This window comes from Scyliorhinus torazame, chromosome 2, assembly GCF_047496885.1.
Source record: "Scyliorhinus torazame isolate Kashiwa2021f chromosome 2, sScyTor2.1, whole genome shotgun sequence".
NCBI classification, from domain to species: domain Eukaryota; kingdom Metazoa; phylum Chordata; class Chondrichthyes; order Carcharhiniformes; family Scyliorhinidae; genus Scyliorhinus; species Scyliorhinus torazame.
The window spans coordinates 152,160,447-152,172,839 of NC_092708.1; the positions used below are offsets into that span (position 1 = coordinate 152,160,447).

Here is a 12,393-nt window from a genome sequence, read left to right on the forward strand (position 1 = left end):
AAACAAGAGAGTCAGCTTGATTATGGCTTTGTTTGAGGTACAAACCAATAACCTTTTGCCCCAGAGGCTTGATTGCTACTGAATAACAAGTGAAACCAAGGCAGCATCTCACCTGTTTTGCAACCATCAGATAGAACATGGCTGGGATTTTCCAGAATCCTCATGGCAGGAACAGCCGTCGGAGATTTGACGGCCCAGCTAAAGATCCATTGACTTTTGGCAGGACCGGATGATCCAGGCGGCGGGCAGGGCCAGAAAATCTTACTCAATGAGTGCCAAACAAGCTATTTTATCTTTGGAAGACATCATAAACCAAGTCTAACCCTGTTCCAATCTAATAATTTCCAATGGTTACTGGATAGAAATTAGGGGCAGGAATCCATAAAGATCTTTCTTCATTCTTGCCCAGACATCTTGTCCAACTCAGTACAAAGCAAGAATCAAACTAAGACCTTTGTGTTTAACGGTGTACCAGATTAATATTTGCTGGGTAGTCAGAGAAACCTGATTAATATTTTCAGTGAGGCTGATTCTTATAACGTTGGCATCAACTGTTCATTTTGAAATGGATAAACAAAGATTTTTACCAGATGTCTGAATTCCACAGAAAGACTCCCATTCACTGACTCTTCCATGTTCATTACTTTGCTGTTCGTACCTAATATATTAAATTTGCGATACCTGTGAATGGAGAACATGTCATTACAATGTCTAAAACAATGTTAGCTATTCAGAAAGTCAAGTAATTTTTAATTTTCTTTCTCGTACCCTCTTGCTGTTGAGCTTTCCCTGAAAAACAGAAATGAGAAACAAAGACGATAAAAATCTTATTCCAGAATTAACAAACTATTTATTATCTTGAAAATAAAATGTTACTTTAACTTACTTGTCAATTGTAGCTTTCACTTTTAACTGATAGTTCAGTTCAGGTAATTTTACCAAAAACCTATAAAACAAAAGAAACTTTTACAAATGGCAATTTTCATTTTTAGGTTAGTATTTACTTCGACATTAAGACATCTCCTGCAGTGATACTCCCAGATGTTTCTGAAGCTGAGGTGCTTTCTCCCTGTTCTATAGGCAGCTCCCTCTCTGTCTGTGTACACAGGAATCACTAAGGATAACTCCACCCTCTTACTGCCCTACTTTATGTCAAAAATAAAATAAGCCTTCCAAACTTACTACCACGCATTCAACTGCTGCATCACAGCTGAAGTGTTCGGAATGATGCAAGAGGACAATTTGTTTTTTGAACTCACCCGTGTGCAGGAACAAGACAGACAGGAGATTGAGCCAACTTTACTCAGCCATTATAGCAGGTTCTAACTCTAACTCACGTGGGAATTTATCAGACTGTCTCAGAATACAAAGTTCCAAAGTGGGTGTAGACAGGGCCAGGAGCAGAATTTCTTATGCTTGGAGTTGTTGCTTTCCCTCACCTCAGTAGCATCAGCAGAAAGTTGAGGGTCAGTGTACCTCGTGGGTGTAGGAATGTCAAATGACAGAAGGGTACGGGTGAGTGCCTCAATGGGGTTACAAGAATGGTTTCCAGGCCTGGGTTGCAAACCAATAAAAGTTCATAGCAAGCACCCCATGCATGGCAGCCAGATAGGTTCTGGCAGCGTGGGTTGGCAGGTGCATGTCCTCATGCAGAGTGACACAGAGCAGGGTTTCCCAAACGGGGTTCTGCAGGAGTTCCATGGCCATTTTAAATTAACATAGCTGTCCTTCTAGCTTGATCAGTTGGCTACTGATAGATGCAATAGTCAGCCAATCAGCAGCCAATGAGCTGAGAATTCGGACTAGCTGGAACCACATTAATTTCAACTCACAGATAAAGTAAAGACCGGAGCCGAGGGGCCTGAGAGGGGGAGCAGGGGCCCACCCTGAGAGGGGGAGCAGGGAACCACCCTGAGAGGGGGAGCGGGGGGCCCGCCCTGAGAGGGGGTGCGGGGAGCCCGCCCTGAGAAGGGGAGTGGGGGCCCGCCTTGAGAGGAGGTGCGGGGGGCCCACCCTGAGAGGGGGAGCGGGGGCCGCCCTGAGAGAGGGAGCAACCCCCCCCACTGAGAGAGGGGGCGCGCCGCAAGGCCCTTGAGAGAGGCGGTGACCCTGAAAGAGACGAGGGTCCTGAGAGAGGCGGAGGCCGCAGTAGCCCAATAGAATCGAGAGGGGTCAGCTCTCCAGCAGCACTCCCTGTTGTAAATTAATTAGTGAGTAAAAGATGAGCATCACTCTTCCCATTAAAAATTACAGAAAGGTCAGACTTGAAAGTATTTGTTGCATAACAAAACATTTTAATTATAATAATTGTATAATTATAAGGTGTAGAAACATGCATGTTTGTACTTATTGCACAATAAAATCACTTTTCTGTGGTTTAATTCTTCAACATAATAAGAATGTTTCTCAGGGGTTTCATAAATACTCCTGGAAGGTCAAAAGGATTCTGTGGCTGGAAAGGTTTTGGAAACCCTGCACTGGAGAATGCAGATGAGGTGCCCATGTACTAACACCATGTACTCTGAAGAAGCCGTGCTAGAGGGTACTGGTGAGCTCAATGCCAGTGATACTGCCAGAACCACAGCCCAAGAATATTCAAATTGCATGTGTTAACTAAAAGACAAAGTTCATCACAGCATTCTTTTCTCAAACACAAACGCGTGCTGACCTTATTTTTACAGTGAACTGCACTCCTGTTTTTAGGACCATTGGTCTCTGTGGATGGGTTGGCATACAGGGCTGTCTCTCCACCACAAAGGAACTAAATATATTGGACAGAAAATGAAGTTAATCATTTACACAGATCATTTATGCTCTTGTTACAAGGAACTGAAGATCTACTTATCACTTGTTAATCTATTAATGTAAAAAAATTAGATTGTGCAACATGATCATTAAATTAACACCTCACGTTTACTCCTCCACAACTTAGTATGAAAATTTACCACCCAAAACAGTGCCGAACCATTTCGATTAGGCTTGGTTAATGAGGCGGAGTTAGTTGATGCCAATTGTGATGGCATCAAGGATGTCGCAAGTGTGAACTTAGCGTCATTAGGTTAGTGATTGGAAAAAAATATTCAGCTACGCTCCTGAACATTATCCAGGCACAATTGCTGCAGAATACATTGATCCAGTCATAATGTCCGGCAGTATTAAACAACCTGCTGACACTCACTGTCAAGTTTTCTACACGAAGAATTGGCATTTTGATGAGGTATGAATGCTGTTCATATTGATGAAACCATGCCACAACAGGAGTCACTGCTTTCAGAGGAGATGCAGAAAATTAGTTTATTTTTAATAAATGTACACACCAAGCAATTTAAGGATTTAAATCACTGTAAAGCTGATAATAGTGATGAGGCTAATCATAGGTATGGGGCTGGATTCTCTGTTCCTTTTTTTTATTACTTTATCAGAGTTACAAAGCCAGAACTTGCCTGCCCCAAAAACCAGTTAAAATTGAATCCAATTCATGGTCCCCACAAGAGAGGCATACCAGATCCAGGCATTACACCTGACCTCACTCTCATCTTAAGCAAAAGGCCAAGTAACGCAACGCTTGATCTTAGCCAAAAGGCCGAGAAGCGATGGATTCTCCGCTCCTGCGTCTAAGTGCTGACGCCAACGGAGGATCCGTGGAGTTCCACGATGGAAAAATCGCGCCATACGCATACCGATTCTGGTACCAGTGAGGGGCTAGCACCAGCGTGCGTGAAACAACCGCGGAACACACGAAAAACAGTGGGAGAATTGGCGGGTCCATGCTGGACATGTGCAGGGCTAAACAAACTGCAGCCGGGAGTACACTTACACCCCCCACACACGCACTGATTGTGCCTGAAAAGATGGCGCTGGTTGTACTGGACCGCATACCCGGCCCCACAGCCCACCTCCCAGCCACCGCCCACTACTCCCCCAGCCCTGGCAGAAGCCCCCTAGCCAGCGGCATGACAGTTGGCTAAGTATGGCGGTGTTGGACACTGCCCGTATGCCCTCTCTCCCCGCAGCCACCGCGCCAGGCTCACGACTGTTGACACCATAGGAGACCCGTGCCGTCGGGAACTCAGCCCATCAGAGGTGGTGCATCACTGGTGGGCCTGATAATAAGATGCGAACGCGGTTGCAACTATGCGCGGTGCGCATTGCAATGACGCTGATTTAGAGGGGCAGGGCATTGCGATTCGACGCCAAACCGGCGCCTGCCGCGATTTCGGCGTCGGGGGCTATTCTCCGCCTGATTTCTGTTCCTGAATTTGGGCTCGGGCAACGGAGAATCCCGCCCATGATATTTTTCAACAACTTCCTGCTGAACTATATATACTTATATATAATGAAATGATTTTATTTCCCCAGTTTCACATTTTCTGCTGCTGCAGATTAACAACTTAACATCCTGACCCTTGGGAAAGGATAAAGATAATGACAGTTGCATGGTCGGTGCTGCTCTTTGGTTTATTTTATTGGGTTGAGTGTTTGAGATGAGTGAGAAGGAACATTGGGGAACATTTATCTGTCTGCATTCTTCTGAACATGGCACAGAGAAACTTAGTCAGGTGTCCACTGTGCTCTCCGAGGTATTGATGAGGCTTCCCTTTGAAGCATTACTAGCCCTCCACCTGTATTAGTACAGATTCAGCATTTTATTTTAATAAGGCAGGAAATGTATGACCCTCTTCTTCCTGATTCTACTCATTGGGTGACCCAGGGCAGGAGCACCCATGAAAAGTTGACTTGCCGGTCTGTGGGATCCAGGTTCAGGCTAAAGATCATACAGGCAAGTAATTTACTTTTATTCCTCCCTGTCCCAGGATGAGCATGACTTTCAGGGGCTCTTAACAGAGGCCCAAAGCACCACTTCGCTCAGCTAAAATTTTCCTGCCACATTTGGAGATGCAAAGGCTGTCAAGAGGCTTCTCCTACATGTTGAGTTCTCCTCCCTATGGGCAACTGTTTTCTGAACAATAATTAAATGAGCGGTCTTTGTTGTTTTAATCAAAGTTTGTACCTTTTGATGAAACTGTAAATCAAAATGTTCACTCTCTCCTCCAAATGAGGTCTTTGCAGAGGCATTGGATCTCCTTCGTAAGTCACCTTTTGTAGCAGTTCTTCTAGTTTTTTCAGCTGTCTTCTGACCTGAAATAAGCTCTCTGCGAATAATGTAAACCTAGTTCAAAAGAAACGTAAACCTAGTTCAAAATAATTTATATATCACTCAAGGTACAGCATTGAAAATTGAAAATAATTCTGATACTTTGCACTCTACCAGTTCTTCAGCTGATCAAGGCAGGTGTTGTGTGGCCCTCCAATGCAGGCAATTTGCTGTCGTCGTTTCCATTCTGTTAGCTCTTCAAACAATTGTCTATTCATCAGAAAATCCATTTGGTTTAACAATTCTGTGATTTTATGGAGCACCTCCTAGGTTATACAGAAATTCACTGAGTGAGTAGATTCCCAACATGTATCTCTTAACAATATTCTCAGATGCAAAGCGCTGACCAACACATCCCCCAGAATAATGTAGCTTTAATAAAAAACGGAAACATTTAAGCCATGGAACTGTGACGTGTGAATGAGCCAGATTTTGATACCAGCAGCAAGTGGTGACTATTGTCAATGATCTGAAAGACAGCTGCCCACAATGATTGGAACATAGGAAGACAAAAACAAGGGTAGGGCATTCAGCCCCTCGATCCTGCTCCGCCAGTTAACTAGATCATGGCTGACCGTCTACCTCGTCCATGAGGTGCGGACAATTGAAAAGTCCATTGACCCTGGGCGGGATTCTCCGGTCGCTGGGCGGGCGCAGCTGGAGAATCCCGTCCATAATTTTTACAGAGCATGAAATATTGATTGGAATCAACTGACCATGCACAACCCTTGCTCCTTTAAGATCGGTGCATGGGCAGCAATTTTAAAGCGATTGCATAGGTAACAAGCAGGCTTCACAAAGCAATATTAAAGAGAATACTGATTATAAGTTGAAATTATGTTAAAAACCTTTTCAAAAAGTTGATGTTGGAAAACTATGCACGTTTAAAAAATCATAATGGAAAAGTGAATAAAATTTGATTTCTAGAGCCAGAGACGTTGTTTGCCATTGGTTATGACATACTGCGCTGTTTAAAATCCTGTTACATCTCAGTAACAAGGCATAACCTTGATGCGCAATCAATTACTCTCAAGACGAAATGATTCATAACTGAAGGCTTTAATCTGCTAGAACTCTTCCCCAGCAGCTTTGATACAGAAAGTGAAGGCTGCTGGGACGGCACCGGTTCTTATACTCCACCTCTCAGGGCGGAGCTATGTACAACAGCCAATGGTAGACTCCTGGGTCTAACCAATGGTCATCCACCTCTTAGGTACCGCAATACCTGGTACTACCACAAACCTTTTCAGGGATTTTAAAAGCATCATTACAATATAAAAGGGGAGGCTGTCACCAGTTCCGTCTTCTGAAAATTCTAAAAAGGACTTCAACAGTACACTGTGGAAGAGCAGAGAATAACTGTCAATAACTTGTGGATTTCCTGTGTGGACATCAAGTTGTTGACAGTTTCATAGGGCAATGATAATGAACACAGACACTACAATCATTGCAACTACAAAATCTGGGCCAATATACTTTGGCAAAAACGTTCAATAGATTGAAAGAAATGAGTTCTTGAGTATTGAATCCAATGAACTTGCTGGGTTCTCCAAAATTGGGGCTATGTCCCCACACCAGCATAAAAACGCTGAAGTTTTACTCTGAAGATTCCTTAAAAATATTAGCAGCTATTCACCTACCTGCAGGGGGCTGGCAGGAATGCTTCTCGCAGCTTCAGCTGCGGATACGGACCCCCGCACTTCCCGTTCCGAGTCTGCACATGCGCACAGCGGCCGCGCTGAACACAATGGCGGACTCAGCCGGTGGACCTGGACGTGGAAAGGTCCCAATGATCGGCCCTGCACTTCTACAACTCACGCGCCAAATCGCCTCGCCGGCCGCCCATAAGGTCCCCCCGGGTACTTGATCACCCCGCCCCTCCACCCGACCAGCCAGAAGTGGTTAGAACCACGCCATCGGGAACTTGGGCACTTTTGCCCAGAGAATCACAGGGGGGGCCTCTGTCAATGGCCCCCAGACGCGCTGCGTAACTGAAGGGACCGGAGAATCGTAGGAGTGGCACCGGTTACGAATCCCGCGTGAACATTGATTCTCCGCCCCTGCACCAAATGCGATTTTGGCGCGGGGCGGCGGAGAATCCCGCCCCACATTTTTGTTGGACCTTAAGCACACCATCCTTCTACCCCCAAAATGGGTGGGATTTTCTGGCTCCATTCGTGGTGGGCGTAATGGCGAGCAAGACGGAAAATGTGTAGAACGACCCAAACAGTTTCCTGCCGGTGTAAAAATAAGTTTACAATTTACCATTCCCAGGTTTCATGGCGGGTTTGGTAGCCTCGCATTATGTCATGAGCTGGATTTGAATCCCAGGAATACGCATTAAAAAGGCAGCTCGCCAGAAACACGTCCCCACACTGGTGGCAATTTAGACTGGCTTAATTCATGACCAGATATACGTGATGTGCATCTGGCGAGCATCATTTCACTCGTGCTCTTGAGGTATCTTTGCTTATTTTTATCGTGCTGTGCTCGCGGCTGCTCTGACTCCATACGTTTGCACAGGCAAGGCCAGATTCAAGGTGGTAGGGTGGGGGGGGGGGGTCAGATCCAAAGTTGGGGGGTGGGGGAGAGGCTAGTGATGTTGGTGGTGGAAGAGGCTGGAAGCAAAGGCTTGAATGGCGAGGGTGGGGTGACTGGAAAAGAGAACACAGAGGCACATGAAGGTGGGGGGATGGAAATGAGTCAGATAAGAAAGTATAGACAGTCCTGGGCAGTAGAGCCATGGGAATTCAGGACCACAAAGCAGTGCTATGAATTTGTGTCACAGTTTATAGTCCTGTGGTAGTTGTGCCCAGTATGGTGCGCACGGCATGAGTAGTCCCTCACACAAGTCAGTTTTGGGGATTGGTGGCTTGATACAACAAAGAACAAAACTGCACAGGAACAGGCCCTTTGGCCCACCAAGCCACCCAACCGATCATGATACCAACCTTGGCCAAAACCCTCAGCACTTCCTTGTGCCTTACCCCTCTATACCCATCCTATCCATGTATTTGACAAGATGTCTTTTGTTAATGTATCTGCTTCCAAAACTTCCCCTGGAAACTCGTTCCAGGTACTCACCAGCCTGTGTAAAAAACCTGCCTCGCACATCTCCTCTGAACTCCGCCCCATGGACCTTAAACCTGTGCCCGCTGGTGACTGACCCCTGCACTCTGGGAAAGAGTGCCTAGCCATCCACTCTATCTATGCCCCTCATAATCTTGTAGACCTCTATCAGGTCGCCCCTCAACATCCATTGTTCTAATGAAAACAGTTCCTTGAGTGAAAACAGCCTAATGAAAATTCAGCCTCTCCGCATAGCTTACACCCTCCAGACCAGGCAACATCCTGGTAAACCTGCTCTGTACCCTCTCCAAAGTCTCCACATCCTTCTGGTAGTGTGGCGACCAGAATTGTGCGCAATATTCCAAGTGCGGCCGTACCAAGTTTCTATACAACTGTCGCATGACTTGCCAGTTTTTATGCTCGATGATCCGTCCAATGAAATCTTACAACACCAGGTTAAAGTCCAACAGGTTTGTTTGGAATCACTAGCTTTCAGAGCATAGCTCCTTCCTCACGTCAGAGAGATGAGCTGAGCTCTGAAAGCTAGTGATTCCAAACAAACCTGTTGGACTTTAAATTTTTTTTTAAGATTATCCAATTCATTTTTTCCAATTAAGGGGCAATTTAGCGTGGCCAATTAACCTATGCACATCCTTTGGGTTGTGGGGGCGAAACACTCGCAAACACGGGGAGAATATGCAAACTCCACACAGACAGTGACCCAGAGCTGGGATTGAACCCTGGACCTCGGCGCCATAGGGCAGCAGCACTAACCACTGCGCCACCATGCTGCCCTAAACCTCTTGGACTTTAACCTGGTATTGCAGGTTCTTATTGTGCCCACCCCAGTCCAACACCGGCATCCCCACATCATGGCCATCCAATGAAGGCAAGCATTCAGTATCTTTTCTTTTTTTTAATAAACATTTTATTGAGGTATTTATGATTTTATAACAACAAAATAAACAATGTACATTTTATAAACATAGTGCAAAAGCCGTCTTCCTCCTTTACAGGTCCCACCTTTACTAACCCCCTACTCTAAACTAAGCTAACCGCCCCCCGCCTTCTGCTGACGGTTAATTTGCCGCAAAGAAATCAACGAACGGTTGCCACCTCCGGGCGAACATTAACATTGACCCTCTCAAGGCAAACTTGATTTTCTCCAAGCAGAGAAAGCTAGCCATGTCAGTTAGCCAGGTCTCCGACTTCGGGGGCTTTGAGTCCCTCCAAGCTAATAATATCCGTCTCCGAGCTACCAGGGAAGCAAAGGCCAGAATGTCTGCCTCTTTCTCTTCCTGGATTCGCGGATCTTTCGACACTCCGAAAATCGCCACCTCTGGACTCAATGCCACCCTTGTTTTTAACACCGTGGACATGACATCCGCAAACCTGGGCCAGAATCTTCTATGTTTGGGCATGTCCAGAACATGTGGACATGGTTCGCTGGCCCTCACGCATACCTTGCGCACCTATCTTCCACCCCAAAGAATCTGCCCATCCAGGCCACTGTCATGTGGGCCCGGTGAACGACCTTGAATTGTATCAGGCTGAGCCTGGCACATGTTGTGGACGCATTGACTCTATTCAACGCGTCCTCCCAGAGACCATCCTCTATTTCTCCTCCCAACTCCTCTTCCCACATGGGCTTCAGCTCCTCCGTCTGCGTCCCCTCTGCCCCCATCAGTTCCTTATAAATGTCAGAGACCCTCCCTTCTCCCACCCACACTCTGGAAACTACCCTGTTTTGTATCCCCCCTTGGTGGTAGGAGCGGGAAGGTTGAGACCTGCCTGCGTAGGAAGTCCACCTGCAGGTATCTAAATTTGTTTCCCCTCGCCAATCCAAATTTCTCCTCCAGCTCCCTCAGGCTAGGAAAGCTCCCCTCTATAAACATATCCCCCATCCTCTCAATCCCTGCTCTCTGCCATCTCCGAAACCCTCCATCCATCCTTCCCGGGGCAAACCAGTGGTTATTGCAGATTGGAGACCACACCGATGCACCCTCTGCTCCCACATGCCTCCTCCATTGCCCCCAGACCCTCAGGGTCACCACCACCACGGGGCTGGTGGAGTTTGTGCCGGCGGGACCGGCAGAGACGCTGTTATCAACGCCCCCAGACTGGTGCCCTTACATGAAGCTGCCTCCATACGCTCCCATACCAACCCTTCCCCCACCACCCATTGAATGAATGAAAAATGAAAATTGCTTATTGTCACAAGTAGGCTTCAAATGAAGTTACTGTGAAAAGCCCCTAGTCGCCACATTCCGGCTCCTGTTCGGGGAGGCTGGTCCGGGAATTGAACCGTGCTGCTGGCCTGCCTTGGTCTGTTTTAAACGCCAGCGATTTAGCCCAGTGTGATAAACCAGCCCCATTGCGACCACTACCTCCACCTCCCTACCTTCCGGGGCATCATGATCACATTTAACAACGTTCTTACATTGGCCACCAACTGCCTTCACTTAACCCCCTCTGGTCCTCCCCAATAACATCCGGAACACAATCATCAATCCTAGAGGACAAGATTTTGGCCAGCAGTTTGGCGTCCACATTCAATTGGGATATTGGCCTGTAGCATCCACACAGTTCCGGGTCCTTGTCCCGCTTCAGGAATAATGAAATTGTGGGCTGTGACATCGACGGGGGAAGCACCCCACGCTCCCATGCCTCATTGAATGTCCTCTTCGAATCCAGTCCCGAGTGAAAAACCTGTCCGACCCATCCCTTCCTTAATCTGAGGTGAGTCTCCTGTAGCATTACCACGTCCGCCTTCAGTCCTCTCAGATGCACGAACACGCATGCCCTCTCAACCGGCCCATTTAGCCCTCGTACATTCCAGGTGATCAGCCTAATTGGTGGGGGCTCATCGCACCCCCCCCCTTCACCGATCAGCCATCACCTTTCTTGGGCCAGTCTCCAGCCCGCGCCCCACGCCTTCACCGGCCCGCCCCCAGGAAGCCTCCGCCCCCGACTTCCTCTCTGTCCCTCAGCAAAAGTCCCTCCCTCGTCAGCAGAACATTTCCCCCCCCACCCCAGTAACAGCACAATGTAAATCAACCCCTTCGATAAGCCTATCATCTGCTCACCCCGCACTGCGCTTCCATGACCTAGCCCGCCCAGCTAACTTGGTGGCCCCAGTCCCTGGCGCCGGACATTCTCCCACCTATTGTTCCCTCCCCCTATTGTTCCCTCCCCACCCTCCCACCCGCTCGTACACATATATTCAAACGAAAAACCAGTGCCAACCCAATTGCCCTAGAAAAGAAACGATAAACAAAGAAAAGATCAAACAGATGATCCAGCATCTAACAAACACACCTCCATCCCCCATCAGTGCAAATGTAAACTTTAACTCACTCAGCTCTGCAATACAGAAGGCATTACAAATAACGTCCAACAAAAGAAGAACAAGAAACTTTTTAAAACGCGAACGTTGCAGCAAAGTTCAAAGTCCTCAGTCCGCAACCAGTCCATTCCTTTTTGTGAAGTCCATCGCTTCCTCGGGCCACTCAAAATAAAAATGTTGCTCCTCATACGTGACCCAGAGACGGGCCGGATACAGCAGTCCAAACTTCACCTTTTTCTTAAAAAGGGTCGACTTTATCTGATTGAAACCCGCTCTTCTCCTGGCCACCTCTGCACTCAGGTCCTGATAGATCCGCAGGATTCTGTTCTCCCATTTGCAACTCTGTGTCTACCTGGCCCACTGTAAAATACGCTCCTTGTCCAAGTACCTGTGGAATCTCACCACCATTGCCCTCGGGGGGTCCCCCACTCGCGGCTTCCTCGCGAGCGCTCTGTGAGCCCTGTCCACCTCCAAGGGTCGGGAGAACGCCCATCCCCCAGCAGCTTCTTGAACATGCCCTCTATGTATGCCCCAGCGTCCGCTCCTTCGGACCCCTCCGGGAAACCGACGATTCTCAGGTTCTGCTGGCGGGACCCATTCTCTAGGTCCTCCACCTTCTCCAGGAGCCTTTTCTGCTGGTCTCTCAGCATCCCCACCTCCAACTCCACCGCAGTTTGATGTTCCTCCTGCTCAGCCAGCGCCTTCTCTACTTTCTGGATTATAGTGCAGAAGGAGGCCATTCGGCCCATCGACTCTGCACCGGCTCTTAGAAAGAGCACCCTACTTAAGCCCACACCTCCACCCTATCCCTGTAACCCAGTAA

The 12,393-nt window shown here is 47.6% G+C and overlaps 1 protein-coding gene across 3 annotated transcripts in view; it reads right to left on the reverse strand.

Annotated features, from left to right (window-relative positions):
* The window catches only part of LOC140392817 (signal transducer and activator of transcription 4-like), a 206,454-nt gene that overhangs the window by 62,910 nt on the left and 131,151 nt on the right, over positions 1-12,393 (reverse strand). For all 3 annotated transcript variants that reach the window (XM_072478479.1, XM_072478489.1, XM_072478499.1), the window contains 6 exons: positions 5,270-5,421; positions 5,012-5,170; positions 2,669-2,761; positions 887-946; positions 769-789; positions 588-681 (listed from right to left, as the gene is read on the reverse strand). In XM_072478479.1, the coding sequence (XP_072334580.1) occupies positions 588-681; positions 769-789; positions 887-946; positions 2,669-2,761; positions 5,012-5,170; positions 5,270-5,421 (579 nt within the window). The remainder of the gene's footprint in view (positions 1-587; positions 682-768; positions 790-886; positions 947-2,668; positions 2,762-5,011; positions 5,171-5,269; positions 5,422-12,393) is intronic.